Below are 18,414 nucleotides of genomic sequence, written 5' to 3'. Positions count from 1 at the left end.
GCTTGCATCTTCTCCAGAAAATTGTAACATTTACAATTTTACTGTGCCATTTTTGTTGACCAGAAGGATTATTATGGTCTTTACTGAGTACCTCTCCACTCAGAACATGAGATGGCAGGATAGAAAAACAATAATGTTAGTTCCGCTTGTATTATAACAGCTGTTGTACAACAGTTTTCTCCTTTTCCCCCTTCTGATTGATGGGAGAGAGATGCATTTTTTCAAGACTTCGAGAAACTTCATTATGCTTACTCTGTCCACTTGCAGCAACTGTAGAACTCCTCCGATGCTCAGCAGAAAGTCCCCTTTTGCCTCCACTTTTACCTTCCCCTGTTGTCATCTTCCATAAGTTTTATAGGGAACACATAATAGGACACTACTGCTCAAGACTTCTCACTGTTTCTCCACTCCCCTTACTAGAAGGAAGTATAGAAGCACTGATGCAGCGATGCAGAGAAGGCTCCATTCTCCCATAGTATGCACGAAAGAATGTGACCAATGGACAAGAAAATACAACTAATTCCATCTGCTATAATAACCAGCTTTCTGCAAGGTAAAGAATTAGCCTTGTGTCTGCCCCATATCAATGGTTCTAGATTACTCATCAGTCTTCCATGCAGGAGTGAGTTATATCCAATTGTATATTAATAGTTTTATCCTTTGATAACCAGAAAATGTCCATTTTGTCAATTTTTTCTTAATTTCTCAAAGGACTTTTAAAGAGATTCCTAAACTTGAGATATAATAGTTGTAGTTATGTTCAAGCTGTTTGTGAGAGGTTTTTCTTTTTTTCCCCTCCCCTCCCCCAAGCATTTAAATCAGTGAGGGGAGTGGACTCTCCAGAACCTTTAATATAGCTAATGACCATAACAGTGAGAGATCCAAAATGCTAAAAATGCTTTCAGGCAGTGATTTCTTAGGGTGATTATCTTTTATTGGACCAACCATGTAGTTGGGATAAAGTTAGACAAGTTTTCAAATGCAACATATTCTTTGTCAGGTGTCTGACAAAGAGAATAAATTCTGGACCATCACAGTTGTAACATTTTTACACTACGTTAAAAATGCCTTCATTTTCAGAAAATTTTAAAATAAAATATTTTTATTTATATAGCGTTATCCCTACTTCAAAGGAGTGTTCATAAATTAATAGCCAGAGCCAATAGCTTACAGCAGAGTTCAAGATGCACCAGAATATTTGAAACAAACCATCCCAGTGTGCAGAAAGATTAGCAAATATGGCAGAAGACCAGCTTGGCTTAGCATGGACCTCTTCAGTAAACTAAATCACAAAAAGGAAGCGTATAAGAAGTGGAAACTTGGACAGATAACTAGGGAAAAATACGAGAGCATTGCTCGGGCATGCAGGGATAAAGTCAGGAAGGCCAAAGTGCAGTTGGAGTTGCAGCTAGCAAGGGATGTGAAGGGGAACAAGAAGGGTTTCTATAAGTATGTTGCTAGCAAGAGGAGGATCAGGGATAGGGTGGGTCCCTTACAGATTGGGGAGGCAACCTTGTGACAGAGGATACAAAAAAGGCTGAAGTACTCCGTGCCTATTTTACCTCAGTCTTCACAGGCAAGGTCAACTCCCAGACTACTGCACTGGGTAACAGTTTGGAGGGGAGGGGAGCAGTCAACAGTGGCAAAAGAACAGAATAAAGACTGTTTAGAAAAGCTAGGCATATACAAGTCAATGCGGCCAGACAGGATGCACCTGAGGGTGCTGAGGGAGTTGGCTGATGTGCAGAGCCATTGGCCAACATCTTTGAAAACTCATGGCAATCAGGACAGGTCCTGGAAGCTTGGAAAAGGGCAAACAATAGTGCACATATTTACGAAAGGGAAAAAGAAGGATCTAGGGAACTACAGACCAGTCAGCCTTACCTCAGTCCCTGGAAAAACCATGGCTCAGATCCTCAAGGAATCCATTTCTAAGCACTTGGAGGAGAAAGGGGTGATTTAGGAGCAGTCAGCATGGATTCCTCAGGAGCAAATCATGCCTGACCAACCTGATTGCTTGCTATAATGAGGTGACCTGGCTCTGTGGATGCAGGGAGATGGGTAGATGTGGTGTACCTTGATTTTAGCAAGGCTTTTGATACGGTCTCCCACAACATTCTTGCAAGCAAGCTAAGGAAGTACAGGCTGGATGAGTGGACTGTAAGGTGGATAGAAAACTGGGTGGAGCATCAGGCTCAGAGTAGTGATCAATGGCTCAATGTCTAGTAGGCAGTTGGTCTCAAGTGGAATACCCCGGGGGTCAGTTCTGGGGCCGGTTTTGTTCAAGGTCTTCATCAATGACCTGGAAAGTGGCTTAAAGTGCACCCTCAGCAATTTTGCAAATGACACCAAGCTTGAGGGAGTGATTAGATATGCCGGAGGGTAGGGCTATGATTCAGAGTGACCTAGACAAATTGGAGGATTGAGTCAAAAGGAATCGCATGAGGTTCAACAAGGACAAGTGCAAAGTCCTGCACTTAGGATAGAACAATCCCATGTACACTACAGGCTGGGGGCTGACTGGCTGGGCATCAGCTCTGCAGAAAAGGACCTGGGAGCTAGTGGACAATAAGCTGAATGAGCCAGCAGTGTGCCCTTGTTTCCAAGAACGCTAATGGCATACTGGGCTACATTAATGTGTGTGTTTCCAGTAGGTCAAGGGAAGTGATTATTCTTCTCTATTCTGCACTGGTGAGGTCACATCTGGAGTACTGTGTTCAGTTTTGGTCCTCCCACTACAGAAAGGATGTGGAAAAATTGGAGAGAGCCCAGCAGAGGGTAGCAAAAAAGGTGAGGGGGCTGGGGCACATGACTTGAGAGGGCAGGTTGGGGGAAACTGGGCTTATTTAGTCTAGAGAAGAGAAGACTGAGGGGGCATTTAACAGCAGACTTCAGCTATCTGCGGGGTTCAAAAGAGGATGGAGCTAGACTGCTCTCAGTGGTAGCAGATGATGGAAGAAGGAGCAACAGTCTCAAGTTGCAGCAAGGGAAGTTTAGGTTAGATTTTAGGAAGAATTTTCACTAGGGGTATAGTAAAACACTGGAACAGGTTACCCAGAGAGGTGGTGGACTCTCCATCCTTGGAGGTTTTTAAGACTCGGTTAGACAAAGCCTTGGCTGGGATGATCTAGTTGGGGATGGTCCTGCTTTGAGCAGGGGGTTGGACTAGATGACCTCCTGAAGTCCCTTCCAACCCGAATTTTCTATGATTTCTATGATTAATTATGGTTAGGGACCTATCCAAATTGAGATGACAGATGAACAATTTCAAAGACCGATTGTGGAGGCAGCTGCTATTTTCAGTCTTTTTGTGGTGCCTTCCCCTGCCACTGATTGGCTGGCTGATTTGTGCAGCCCCACCCCTTGCTTCTGATTAGAGAGGGCTGCCTTCTGTGTGGCCCTGCCCCTCGCTGCTGATTGGTGGAGAATGGTGGAGCCGCACAAAAGGCAGCCCTCAGCCCACCAGCGATGGAGGGAGTGGCCACCATCTTGGCTGCTCCCATTTGTGCCAACAGCACTCCCAGCCCCCCTCACCCTCCCACACTTCCCCTCCAAGCAGGCTGCAAGGCTGGGCCACAGCAGCTACTGGCTCCCACAGGAGAGCCAGCATTTATTTTTAGTAAGTTTTTCCCTGGTGTTTCCACATAAAATCGCAGAAACCACTGTGTATGTTTGCAGAAACAACCATAAAAATATTAGAAAGCATCCAAAATCTTAGTGTATGGAATATGAAGAATAAAATACAGCATACAGAGTTCTAGGATGGAACAAGTCTTCAAATAAAAAAGTAACAAATGTTAGCAAGAAAACTAAATCAAAGGAAGCTTTAAAAAGGGTATAGATACCATGTTTGGCTATATTTGTATTAAAGAATACTTGGTCACTTCTATTATAAGGAATATAGTAGAGGATATAATTGAGCTGTCCCGCTTGCATTTTATCCATCCCTGTATGCCTTGGGATTTTGCAGGGGTAAATGGGTACTCCCATGCCCTAACCGGTACATCTAAAATGAGGATCTGCATATTTCCAGTACCTTAAACTAGAAATCATGTTCAGCTTACAGCTTAACTGAGTACTTCTCAGAACATGGCAGTGGATTTCAGTTCCTGTCCCCCAAATATATCTTCAGGAGAAAAAGACATAGTGCAAAACATTTGTTCAACTTTTTCTTCAAATGGATTGCAAAGGCTTCGCCATGATGAAGTCTTGGCCAGCTTGGGCAATGTTCAATTTTAGAAATAAAATTCCCTATCAATAGATTAAAAAACCCAAGGAAGTGGATGGTTGTCCATCAGAGTGATATTTACTTCTCAGGAACCGTAGAAAAGAGAGGTGCACCGATACATCGGTCCTTATCGTATCAGCATCAATAAAAGGAAATTGACATAATCGCCAATCAGCCTTTCTTGGCTAATATGGCCGATAATGTTGCTGATAAATGCTGTCTAAATGCACAGCTGCAGATTGGATGCAGCCAGCCCAGCAGCTTCAAGAACAGTGTCCGGCTGGTAAGTCTATTGAGGTGGGAAGGAAGGGGTTGGGTGCAGGGAGCTAGTGGCTCATCCAGGGGGCACAGGGAGGGAAGGTGGCTCCCGCCACTGCATGCACCCCTGAGGGAGCCATGGGGGGCATGTTTCTCCCCCCCCCCCCCCCCCCCCGGATCTGTGTGCAGGGGCAGCGCCGGGCACTTCCTGGTGGCAGGGGAACTGGGCTGGGGCTGACCTCAGGGCGGGTGGTGGCGCTGCAAGGGGGAGGCTATGGGGTGTTGTCCCCACTCCCTCCCAGCACTGCTGCTGCTTCCCACCCCAAGTGCAGGCCCAGCCCAGTCCCTCCACCAACAGGAAGAGCCCGGCACCACCCCCACACAAAGATCTGGGGTGCGTGCAGTGGCAGGAGCTGCACCTCCACCTGCACCCCCCAAACAAGCATCCTGTGCCCAGCCTCACTCCCTTCCTCAATGCAGGGGCCTCAGTCTGCCCCTTCGCTTACCCCACAGTCTTACCAGCCAGATGCTGCTCTCCAAGCTGCTGGGCTGCATATCATCAATAGGATCGATATTGATCAATGTGGCTTGTTAATAATCATCCACTGGTATCGACCCAAATAGTATTTATCAGTTCAGCTCTACTAGAAAAATCTGTTACTGAAAGTGTCTAAGACTCTAGTCTCCTTAGAATCTAAAAGAAGTTGAAGCAGTTTCTATATAATGTGACAATTTACTAGAAAAGGCTTCATGTTCCTGTAACTTATAACTGTTCTTCCATTGCTTGTTAGTCACAAACAAATGCTGAGGGAGTTCAGGACTAGAAAGGGTTACTCTCGCCTGGTTGGAGGTCTTTTTACTACTTACTTCTCTTTCAGCAAACATTCCATTTTCTACCATCTTCCTATGAAGTTTCTCTCCCATACCTTCCTACTGAAATTAAGTGCAACTTTTTGTGCCTTTTCCAAGTAGGAAAGGACTAAGATCGCTGACATCAAGGAAAGGGACTTCCAGTCCATATCTTTAAAAATTGTTTTCTCTGGGAATGAATACCATCCATTTTGAGGGAGTATGTAGAAGGAAAGAAGTTCCTGCTACTGTGAACAGCCTTAATTTACTTTCACATAATGCTTTGCAGTCTCATTGTAAAATTTATTATTTGTTCCTGTGGGAATTTAATTGCTCTGGGATGAGAATTCAGCTTCAGAAATGTCCTTTATTTAAAAATCCCTTAAACTGTGTGAGTGCCTAATGTGAATTTTCTCTAACTCCCATGTAGTTGCAGCTAGCTTTTCAGGAGGAGCTTTGTCTAAACCTTAATATTTTAACCAACTTTTGTTCAATTTATTAGATCATGTAGAATAAACTGCCCTGCAGTTATTGTTAGAGTTGGCCTACAGATGTTAATCCTAGTCATTTTAGTCAAGTTTTTAACTTTTATTGGGCTGAATTCCCCTCGGTTATAATAGGAAACATTTAGCATGTAATTTATGAATGTCAGAATTACTTTTACATTTTCCAGGTCACTTCTTAGGAGACCAAGAGTTTTTTTTAATTAAAAAATCTTCTGTAAATGTGCTAATTTTGTGTGATTAGATTTCTTTTTGTTCTCTTTTGCCATTGAATTAATATTTGCCCAAAGCATTTTCACTCTGTTTGATTTTTTTTTTCCCCCTCCACCCACAATTTCTTTAGGAATTGATCCCACTCATACTGTGTACAGCCTGCCTCCATCCTGAATCCAAAGAGAGAGATCAACTCCTACACATACTATTCAATTTGATCAAACGGCCAGATGATGAGCAAAGGTGTGTGTTTCTATGTTGGGGTGCAGGGGCAAAATGAAGTCAAAGCAGGTTCAATGAAAACGCAATACTCTTAGCAGATTAATAGCTATTTTTTTTCAACTTGAATTAAGTTCACCATTTGCTGTCTATAATATTAACAGACTTGTGCAATTTGGGACTTTCCATTTCCATGGCTTACACTTTCATGTGTAATTTATAGTTAGTGAAATACAAGAATGTACCTGGTAAATTGCTGTGTAACACTTCAATTTCTTTTTACTTAATGATGAACTGAAATATCTTAAAATCTTAAGATCATAAATCTTAATACATGTATAGATATTTTAATGAGACTAGTGTTTACAATTAAATTTGTTCTGCAGTTTAAGAATCGATAGATAGGTCCTTAAAGTTCACAATCTATCTTTAGTAGCTTTATTGGCACTTAAACTAGCATAAGAAATACAGCTCCCGGTCTTTAGAAGTCAATAAAATTAGTTGTGGAAAGAAAACTTAAGAAAATTGGAGGCCTGATTTCCATTTCTGACAAGTAAGAGATTTTTTCCATTCAGAATTGTATTTGTAGCTTGAATGTTTACATAATACCTATCGTTAGCAGCTTAACAATATAAGCTATTTTTTTCTTTCATTTTTCTTGGAATGGTATTGAAATATGTGTTCTTTTTGCTTTGTTTTCCCTCTTCCCTGTAACCCTTTCTTTGTAAGATTATCCTTAAGGCTAGCGAGCTTCATTGATAATTGAAAGATTTTTTTTCCCATCACAACTAGTCTGCAACTTGCATTTTATTTTTATATATCCACACACACACTCACATTTATATATACATTTTTATTTTATTTATATATATTATTAAACTAGTGGAAACAAATTATCTGTCATTGTTCTGTGCTGTCTGCAACTCAATCAGGTCTAAAATTGGTTTCTACATCAAGGTTCTCTTACATCTTTCTGGTAAATAACAAAAGTTTTATCTATATCAGTTCATTTGGTGCAATTTAGTGACGGTTCAGCTGATAATGGGGTTGTTTGTCTACACAACCTGTATCATGGTAGCACCAGGCAAATTGAAACTCTCTCACAGGGCAAGTCCTTGTTCTGTTTCCAGATTTGTGCTAGCTTTTGAATTCTGCTTCTAACATGTACCCTGCCTTAAAATCAAATTTTTTAGATACTTTGTTTGAGATTTTAGTCTTTTACATCAATGTATTTCATGCGTGATAATATTTCAAGCTGATTATCTATGAGCTGATTATCTATGTGAAGAAAAACATGCTTTTCCTAAACTTGTGTTTTGTTTTTTTAGTATAAAACAAACTGATATCTGAGAAATATGATACCTGTTTTCATAAGGAAATGAATATCTTTATCTTAAAAGTAAAAGTAAATGTCCTTCGCTGACTAGTTTATTCCTGGATCCAAACTTCAGCTGTCTAAATAAATCCTAAGTTTTGTGGGGGGAAAGGAGGAGAGTGCTTTGTCTCAACAAATATATCCCAATTAAATCAGTTCAGGATGATTACCAAAATCTTTCTCTCATGAAGTGTATTTTACCCTAGCTTTTTATGTATGTAATCCAAAGGTGAGCAGCAACTAATCAAAAGGCCTGTTGCAACCTGAAGAAGCAAGACCATTCAAGCTTAATGACTGACTGTGTGGTTAGAATCTGTTCTTTTGTAAATTATGCTGTTCACACACAGTATTCACCTTTTTACTGTTGTATAGCAGTATATAAGACCAGAGGTGGTTAATGAGTGGACTTTAAATAAATGCCTCTATTTTTGCCTTTGTTTAAATAAAAAGCACAGGTAGCATGTGATATGACCCTTTTGTCAATATGCCTCTTCATTCGTCAGGGATCAGGAAACAAGTAGGGTCTGTGTAATTTTCAATAAGCGTAAGAGACTTCATGCTTGACTACGCCCCACTTGGTGTTTTTGTGATAGGCGCATTAACCCATAGACACACTATCACACATTTATATATTTATTATTCAATAGAATGAGTAGGTGATTCTAACTTTGGAGGAGGGAAAGGCTTCACTTCAGCTAAATTGAAGATAGAAAAAAAAACTTAAGTAGGGATCCACCAAATTAGCAGTTATGCGGATTCTGCAAAATCTGTCATTGCCTGTGAAATCCAGGCAGTGTCCATGAAATCTGCAGGGGAAAGCAAAATGCTGGCTCCGCAGAGGGAACCAGTGGTCCTCAGTGCACTCTGGAAACCCAGGGGGGTGGGGAAAAGTGGAAGGGGAGGCTGACCATTCAAAGGGCTGCCAGCAAGATGGCTGCCATTCCCACCTCTCACTGCTGATTGGCTGTGCAGACTACCTGTCATGTGGCCCCTCCCCTCTCCATCAATCAGTGGCAAGGGGCAGGGCTCCATGATAGACGGCCCTTGCAGCCAGTCAGTGGTGAGGGGTGGGGTTGCATGACTGGCAGCCCCCACAACCAATCGGCAAAGCCACTGGGGCTCCTTGGCCAGTCAGAGTCATGTGGGAGGCCTGCTGCACTCTATCCACAAAATGGCTGCCTGGGCCCTTGTTCTGCTTGCAAAATCAGGGGGTAGCCCCCATGAATTAGGTAGGTCCGTATGCATAAGTAAATAAAAACAATCAGAACTAGAAACATAGGGATATTTTCAGGAGTGTTTACAAGACAAAAGAAGTATAATAGAACAGGCAATCTAGAATTTATTGAAGAGCAAGACTATTCAAGAAGGAAAAGGATGACTTATAATCTGTGCTATGCAGAAATTTAATAGAAATAATAGATAGATGTAGAGAGCCATAAGAGTATCATCTGTGTTTAGTCCCAGTTTTTTTTAATTGTCCAGTTAAGGTTATGCATTTCAGTTCTTCAGAAGTCAGGATGAGGGTGTTTTATAGATTCCCTTTGAGCACAAAGACTGTGCAGTCGGAAAGGCAGTGGTTATTCTGTGGGAAGTGGTCTCCTACTGATATTTGTGACAGTCCTTTATACTCTTTCTATGAGCATTCATTCTGGTGTGTAGTTTCAGTTTAGTTGCACTCTGTTTCCATGATGATATTTGGTGCATTGAATGAGATTACCCTATGTTCTGTGATAGAAATACAAGGCACTTGGATTTTGAGGGTTTTTTTGTGGGAGGTGTTGATTGTGGTGGCAGTGGAGACATATTAACAAGCTTACTGCTAAGGCAAAGGTGTGTCCCAATAGGTGTCTGTTGATCAGAGGCAAGTTTGCTTATGTTGATGACTTGGGCTGGGTCTGAAGGCCAGAAGCAGGGGAAGGGAGTCTTGGGAATATTTCTCAAGCTATCTTTTTTGAAAAAAGGTTGTACATTTTTTGATAATCCTTCTTGTAGGTGGCATTGTGTTATTGTGGGATTGTATAGGGCATCCAGAACCATATGCTCAATGGGTGGTTTCTTTCGTATGGTAGTAGGTTGCTGATGCGTATTTGGGTAGCTTGTTTAAAGATATGATCTCTGTTAACTGCTTTAACCCAGCAAGGAAACCTCCAGGTTGCCGAGGTGGGTGTCATGAGTATTCTCAGAGCAAATGCAATGATATCTGAGGGCCTTGCTGTATATTACATATAGCTTTCTTGGTGTATCTGGGATGGTTGCTGGTTTTGTGGACATAAGTATGCTGGACTGTGAGTGTTCTGTATATAGTGTCTGTTAAGATGCCATCCTGGATCTGGTTTGCAGTATCTAAAAAGTTGATGTTAGTATAGATTTATTCCTGAGAGAATTTAGTAAAAGGGTGTCAATTGTTGAACCTCTGGTAAAAGTCAATAACAGAGTCAATAAGCAGCACTGGAAGGGGAGGCAATGGAGAATTTTGGGGTGGCAGTAGCCCAGCGCCTCCCACCAGGAAGAGGCTGGCGCAACCCCTGGCCCCGAGCCCCCAGCAGACAGCCCTCACTCACTGTGAACACAAATGGGGGGGGGGGGGCATATGACCCCATGACTCCTGTGAGGGTGCACACAGCAGCAGGGAGCCACCCCCTCATGACTCTGTCCCATGCCCCGTTCTTCCCTCACTGTGGAGGGCCTCAGTCTGGCCCCCCATTCCCCTCCTTCCTGCCACCCCAATCCCACCCCTGCAGCTGTGCACATGCACACGACATTTATCAGTGACATTATCAGGTGCATCGGCCAAAAAAGCTGATGGCCAATAATGTCAATTTTCCTTTTATTAGTGCTAATCCAATATGGATATATCTATCGGTGCACTTCTAATTCATACTTCATAGTTTCATAGTTTTTAGGGTCAGAAAGGACCTGAGCAGATCATCAAGTCCAACCCCCTGCCTTGGCAGGAAAAAGTACTGGGGCAGCAAGGTGTTCGTCTAGCCTCCTCTTAAAGAGCCCCAGGTGGAGCCAGCACCACTTCGCTTGGAAGTTGGTTCCAGATCCTAGCCACCCTGTCAGTGAAGTAATGCCTCCTGAATCTGCCCTCTGCCAGCTTGTGACTGTAATTTCTTGTCACTCCTGGGAGTGCTCGTGGGAACAGGGACTCCCACAATGCTTTCTGGTCCCCTCTGACTAGTTTGTAACAGGACACTAGATCTCCCCCTCAGCCTTCTCTTTTGGAGGCTGAATAGGTTCAGGTCCCATAGCCTCTCCTTGTAGGGCCTGCCCTGCTGCCCTCGGTCATGGGAGTGGCCCTCCTCTGGACCCTCTCCATGCTGTCCACATCCCTCTTGAAGTGCAGTGCCCAGAACTGGATGCAGGACTCCAGCTGCGGCCTGACTCATGTCACATAGGGGGGAGCATCACCTCCTTGGAACTGCTCGAGATGCTTGGCAAGGTACGGTTGGCCTTCCTGACTGCATCCCCATACTGCTGGCCCATGTTCATCTTGGCATCAGTGATGACTCCAAGATCCTTTTCTGCCTCTGCATTGATGAGAAGGGAGTTCCCCAGCCTGTAGGCATGGTGCTGGTTCTTCCTCCCTAGGTGCATCACCTTGCACTTGTCTGTGTTGAAACCCATCCTGTCCTCATCCGCCGCCCTCCCACCCCCCCAGTAACCTGTCTAGGTCTGATTGCAGCCTATTCCTCCTATCTAGCATGCCCACATCCCCCCACATCTTAGTGTCGTCAGCAAATTTGAACAGGGTGCTTTTTACCGCCTCGTCCAAGTCACCGATGAAGATGTTGAACAGTGTGGGCCCAAGGACCGAGCCCTGCGGAATTCCACTTCCCACATCCCTCCAGGTCAAAAATGACCCATTCACCACCACTCTCTGGGTGCGGCCCTCCAGCCAGTTGGTGACCCAACTGACTGTGTAGGTGTTGACACCACAGTCCCCTAGTTTTTTTACTGAGAATGGGGTGAGAGACAGTGTCGAAGGCCCTTCCAAAAGTCCAGAAAGACTACGTCCACTGCTACCCATGCATCTAAGGATTTTGTGATCTGGTCATAGAAGACCACCAGGTTGGTCTGACAGGACCTGCCTCTAATGAACCCATGTTGGTTGCCCCTAAACGTAAGCTCCCCTGCTGGCTCCTCATGGACATGTGCCAGAATAATTCTCTCAAAAAGCTTACCCAGGATCAAGGTAAGACTAACAGGCCTATAGTTTCCCGGGTCGTCCTTCCTCCCTTTTTTGAAGATGGGAACCACGTTGGCCGTCCTCCCGTCTTCTGGCACCACACCAGAGCACCACGAGTGCTCATACAGCCATGCCAGGAGTCCCACAATGACCTCAGCTAATCCCCTCAGCACTCTGGGGTGGAGATAATCTGGACCAGCTGGTTTAAATACATCCAGTCCCTCCAGAATTTCCCTGACTCTTGGCCTGGGTGCGCCTCCCCTGGGGCCTGAGGGGGTCCGAGTGGGGAGGCTGATCCAGTCCCTGCTCAGATTGCCTAGTCTAATATTACAGTTAAAGTTGTCAGCTGTATTCTCTGCTTGTGTAATGATGTACCACTTTGTCCTTTTTTCAGTTTTTTTTTCAGTTTGGCCCCCACCTGCAGACATTTGAAAGACTACCTGTCTGTCATATAACTTTCTCAAGAACTGTGGGTTTCTTTGGGACAAATGCTCTTGCATCTCTGTTCGTTTTGCTTTTTAATATCTGTTCTTTACCCGATTTTTTTTTTTTTCTACCCTTCTCCTTACTTTTGGAGGTCTGCTTTTTGTATGTGGTGGAAACCAAAGAACAAAACCAGTTCTCTCCAACAGTAGTTACTCTTCCCACTATTCCTTGGGTCTCCCTGGGTGATATTTCCTTCGTTTAAGGGATTCTGAGGATGGGTGTAGTCCAAAAGGATGGATAGTGTTAGGACTTTAGGAAATAACCAGCAGGTTATTAGCCAAGTTTCCTGCACAGTAAGCATGTGCACATGTAGAGGCACATGCTTATTGCACAGTAAATTATGCCATTTCTCAGTAAAGCATCTTGTGTACCTATGAACAACTGTGTTATGAGTAGAGGTGTGATGATATCTAACGTGATGAACTGGTATTTTATTGATGAATTCAGTAAACACTTGTGTGTATTCACAAGTAGAATGTCTTTTCTTTTTTTCAACAAAATTATTATATTGATTTCAAGCCAACAGGTTACTTATTTGTTGCTCCCCGGGTAAGGAGAAAATAATACAGCACTCATAACTGCTGTAGATGGGATGAGTGAGTAACTTGTAAAAGTAATTCTTTTTTTTTTTAAAAGACCTAAAGAAGAATCCTCTGCATTTAAAAAATTGTCTAGCTGAATCCCAACTATACAGTTGGTCCAATAAAACATCATTCTAAGGGCATGTGTAGACTAAATGGGGCCCTAAATTGACATGGTGGGTTTTAAAAAACACTGCTTCAATTTAGGGTTGATTTAAACCTCTATGTCGTGCATACACCCCACTGACGTGCCTCAGATGGGGAGGGGAAGGTGAGCTGCCAGCAGGTGGAACAGTTCCTAGGCTGTAAGGGGGTGGGCCTGGAGCTTCCTTCTGTGGCAGCAGCGCTCCCCCCACCCCCCTCCTGGCAGTCCCTGCCCGGAGGCACCCAGCTCAGGTGATCCCAGGGGCACTGCAGCCTCAGAGGGAAGCACCAGGCCCCTGCACAGCTCAGGCAGGCTCTGGGGGTTGCGGGGTGGAGATAAGGCTTGCCACTTTTTTTGAGCAGAGCCTGCTTTCCCAGGCTGCTGCCAGGCTGTCTGCAGGGCTTCCTGCAGAGCTGTGGAGCTGCACGGAGCCCAGTGCTTCGCTCTGCTGCTGTAGGGCCAGCAAACTAAAGGAGTTTTAGTTTGCTGCACCCCAAGTCATTTAAGGTGCATTATGCCGCCGAATTTCATACAGCGGCTGGAATTAATGCCCAATATGCTGCCGAGGCTTGCAAATACCAACACCGTTAAAGCGGTGCAAAAGCATTTAGCCCACTTTAAAGTGTCATGCACACATGCCTCTCGTTTCATCTACACATGGCCTTACATTACCATTGTAAAGATAATGGTACTGTTGGGGTCATGTTGTAGCCATGATGGTTCAGGCAGAATGTGAGAGGCAAGGATTTTTGTGGGCGATTTATCTTTCATTGGACCGGCTGTATGGTTGGGATAAAGTTAGATAAACTTTCAAATGCAGAGCATTCTTCAGGTCTTTAAAAAAAAGAAAAAAAGGAGCATGACCCTTACAAGCTATTTACTTCCAGGTACCACCTGAGAAAAGGTACATGGTACTGAAAGCTTCTCTGTGTCACTCCCAACCAGACAGTCACTTCAGTGTCACTTCCGTTCCATCTGCTATAATGAAAGAAGTAGGAGGTTTTAGCAAGATGAACATAATGAAAACAGTAATGTGAAAAGTGCTTGGTCAGAGAACCCACAGGTGCCTGTGGCTTGAACTTTTTGAGTCTGGATTCAAAGGTCAAAAATATATCCAGGGTGAGACATCAATAAGGAGATATATCCCTGAATATCTATCCTCTCTTCCACTTCAAGGGGTAAGTAGCAGCATACATATTTCTATATGGATTCTAGTTCCATGTATAAGCCAGTAGGAAAGAAGAAGATTTCTTTGAATTGCAATTAAACTTCAGCTGAGGTGGTGAAAATCATTTAACTAAATCCCCAAACATTTTTTTTTTTAAATCCCTTACCTGTTGTTTGCATGGTAGATCAAAGATCCTGGTGGATCATGGTGGTAGGCATTAAATTAGTAATCTTGAGCCCAGGAGAAATAAAACTTTAAACCAAACTTGTTGAAATAATGTTAAGCATATGTATTACAAACTGTGTGGAAGGTTTCAGGTGGGTTATAAAGTTAGACCCCCTAATAGAGAAATTTAATCTTTTTTTTAATTAAGTGATTCTCTAGCCTTGTCAGATGCTTTGTTTACTCTTTACTCTTGTTTACTCTGTAATTAACCTTTTACAAATTTGGTTAGTTCTGAAGATATCTGTATTGATCTTAATCAGTACTAGGAGCATTCTTTGGAAGGGTCATATGACTACGGACCTATTGAATTTGTCATTTGCAATTTTCATGGAAACTCTGAAATCGGTAGGTCCCCGCATGAAATCACAGGGACCGTGGGAAAAAATGTAAAATCATCCAGCAAGCAGGGGGGAGAAGAAAAGGAGAGAGAGCTGCAAATAAAAAATGATGGGAAGCCTGGTGTCCTGGGACGGGCAGGGAGGAGATGGAGAGAGGAGGGATGGAGTAGATGCAAATCAGATGCTGAGCCTGATGTAGGCTTAGTCTAGGGAACCAGTCAGGGGCCAGCCACAGAAGCCAGGAGGGTTTCAGCGCAAGCTTTTGAAGTGCATGCAGGCATGCTCCTGCAAAGAGCAGAGGTGAATGCAAAGAAATCTTCCAAGACCGGCAAATACATTTCAGCTGTGGACTATACAAGATAATATCATGCAGGGATCCTGCTAATAGTAGCAGGGCAATTACTGGCTTCCCCAGGCATGATCCCCTGATCAAACCTGAGGAAGCCATTACTGTTTAATAATAATACAGCAATTAATAGCTTGCCTGGGCTTAATCAGAGGATCAAGCCTGGGGAAACCATTAATTACATCCTAGACTGCTTGGTAACATGGCAATCACTTGACCAAGTCTGGAGAAGCCATTAATTGCTGCATTAACAAGCCCCAGTTTGGGACTTCCAGGACCCCTTGGCCAATCAGAGGTGTTGGGCAGGGGAGCTACCATGCTCAACTGTGAAAACGGTGCCTGATACCACACTGGGACTGTGAAATTGGGAAGCAGCAGCCTTGAATTCAGTAAGTCAGTAGCTCCCTACATATGACCAGTTCAGTTTTAAATTAAATGGATTAGGTAAAAGTTAATTCTAGTACTAATTCTAATTACTAGTAGAAAAAATAATTCTAGTAAATTCTGTAGTAAATCTATAGATTTGCTCTTCAAGCTGGACTGTGTTAGTATTTAAAAAAGAAAAAGGTTTCAGGTAGGAATGCACTTTCTTACATGTTGGTCTTAATCCACATTTTGACATGGACCATTACCACAGTCAAGTATTATAATGTCTTATACTTTCTAAGCTAGATAAGACATTGACTTTGCAAATATTTCAGTTCAGTCCACAAAACTCTAGACCAGGGGTGCTCAGCTAGGTCAAATCAGCCTGTGGAACCATGACTTCTGGTGTGGAGAGATCCTCACAGCTCAGAAATGTTTGCAATGGGGAGATGTGGAAGCCCAGCATGGCCAGATCCAGTCCCACCTGGGCCATTGGCTCCATGGTGGCATCAGGGCCAGTCCCATGTCAAGACTGGGCCAGGCTGTTCCCCCTTCTCACCCTCTACACACACTGTTCCCCCTTCCCACCCTCCACACATCCAGATCAGGGCTACTCCACCCCACCATCTCCCTGTACACATCCAGATCAGGGCTAGGCTGCTCTCCCACATGCATGTCTAGGCTGAGGCCACTTGACCTGCCGTCTGCCACTCTCTTTCTTCCCCGCCAGCTGGTCTGGATCAGGGCCATTCTGTGCTGCCCCACATGTCCAGATCAGGGTCTCTTGGCCCCCTTCCCCTCTTCCCACCCCAACCTCCCCACCCCCAACATATCCACATTAGGGTTGCTTCCTGCCCCAACCCCTACCTGAGTAGACAGAGATCAGGGTTGAGTTATGTCACCATCCACAGCCAGATCCAGCCCGCAGAGGGACCTGGCACCACCCATCTGGCCCATGGGGCAAAAAGGTTGAGCATGTTGTAATTTGTATTCATTACAAATCGGCCTACAAGCCAATCAGCCTACAAGCAAGATTACAAACCAGTGTGTTGTGACAAAACATAGTCTGCTATAACTATTACTCGTATATATAAAATTCATACAGCTACTACTGTGAACAGGAATCTTATATAATTTTTAACCTAAATACTTTATTTTGTATGGGGACCTAGTGCCAAGTCTACAATAGGTGTTTTTGTCCACTCTGTCCTATAGTTGGCATAAGCTATACTGTAGGGCCTTGGCAGTCTTGGGGTTTAACTGTCCTGTTTTAGCTTCCAGTTAGTGTGGGACAGAGCAGAACAAATATTGCATTGTATCAGCTGATGCCCCATAACTCAATTGAATTATTTTTTCTGTCCCTACCATAAGTATTCTCTAACTAGTTTCTCCAGCCTGCTGTATCTGCTTGTCTTAATGTGCCCCTTAAAGGCACAAATTTATTGTAGGGAAATGCATCAACAGGTTAAAGACTTGAATCTGTGTTTCAGACAGATGATACTGACTGGGTGTGTGGCATTTGCCCGACATGTTGGACCAACACGCGTGGAAGCTGAGCTTTTACCACAATGTTGGGAACAGGTAACTGGATGTTCTGTAATTTTTTTTACATCAGTAAATTATCTGCAGCCTAAGACTTTTTAAAGAGTCTACAAAATACTTGCCCTGCAATGTGAATTTGGGATGTTTCTGTCTTATTGTATAGTACATTTCTTAGTAACTGTGACAAATGCAAGAGCAAGAGGAATTGGCTAAAGAATCATAAAATTCTAGTCCTTGATACTAAGCTACAGTATTATACTGGCATACGAACTGTATTTATAGACAGCGAGTCTTAGGCAGTTCTGACTCACTAGAGAGTAGTGTTTTAAAAACTCATACATCTTAAATACAATTTAAAGCGTATTCATTACTTATCTGCAGTGTAATATGCACCCTAAGTAATCTCTGAGGACTTAGTAAATTAGTTGATGTGTAATGCAAAACAATTAAAGGTCAAAGAATCTAAAGCAGCAATTAAAAGATTTTTGTAGGAGTTCAGTATTTTGGAACATGCATTTAAGATAGTTTCAGTAATATTCATTAATCATGAACGTACACTCTGCCACCCATTTTGCTATGTGAGAGTCTGAAGAGCAAGATGACCATTGACTTTTCCTTTCTTCCTTTTTGTTGACAATGGAAGCGAGATGGGAACCAAAAGTGTCTAATCTGCTCTCTCCAAAGATTGTAGGCTGAATTTTCCAAACGGGTTAAACCACTGTTTCACCTTTTTCATCTAAAAGACATTCTTTAAAAAGAACAGTTTGTCAATCCCCCAATGCTCCCATACTTCCTTCTGCTGAGCATCATGCCTCCTAAGCATGGTTCGACAGGACTCGTCATCGACAATGGCATAGCCAATGCCTGGTCTGCGACAAGTGCTCGTGAAAGTTTTCACCAACATCGCAGCCACCAACTGCTCAATTCCAGTCACTGCTTTCTTTCCCTTTCCATTGTGAAGGAACTCTTTTCTCACTAGAGTCTTTACAAACTTGATTAGAAACCTCATTGTCTGGTGTAGGAGCTATAGACAAGGTACAGCAAGGGTATGGGAGAGGTGCTTTTCCTCATTTATCTTGAAGGGGAGAGGGGTGGAATCTATATCCTGTCATGGGCTTTAAGATTCAGATGGTTAAACTTGCTTCTGCCCTTTCATTTCTCCAGTTGAATGATTAGTTTGTGGTTCTCCATTTTGTAAAACATCTCCATTCATTCAGCCACCAAGAACTATGTGAGTGTCACATTAGACCAGTGGTTCTCAAACTTGAGACTGAAGGCACCCCTGGATAGACTCGAGGCACCCCTCAGAAAATGCCAGCCTTAGTTTTTCCGGTTTTTTTTGACTTGAGAAAAATAATAGAGCAGATTTTTTTCTGTTAC

The 18,414-nt window shown here is 43.4% G+C and overlaps 1 protein-coding gene across 6 annotated transcripts in view; it reads left to right on the top strand.

Annotated features, from left to right (window-relative positions):
* Positions 1 to 18,414, top strand: part of RELCH (RAB11 binding and LisH domain, coiled-coil and HEAT repeat containing) — a 130,439-nt gene that overhangs the window by 64,234 nt on the left and 47,791 nt on the right. For all 6 annotated transcript variants that reach the window (XM_090039315.1, XM_090039314.1, XM_090039313.1 and 3 more), the window contains 2 exons: positions 6,182 to 6,294; positions 16,983 to 17,073. In XM_090039315.1, coding sequence (XP_089895441.1) covers positions 6,182 to 6,294; positions 16,983 to 17,073 — 204 coding nt within the window. The remainder of the gene's footprint in view (positions 1 to 6,181; positions 6,295 to 16,982; positions 17,074 to 18,414) is intronic.

The sequence above is a fragment of the Crocodylus siamensis genome, chromosome 3, assembly GCF_052110815.1.
Source record: "Crocodylus siamensis isolate JL-2025a chromosome 3, ASM5211081v1, whole genome shotgun sequence".
Classification (NCBI taxonomy): Eukaryota; Metazoa; Chordata; order Crocodylia; family Crocodylidae; genus Crocodylus; species Crocodylus siamensis.
Note: the sequence above shows the minus strand (reverse complement) of the source record. Positions and strands in the feature narration are given on the sequence as shown.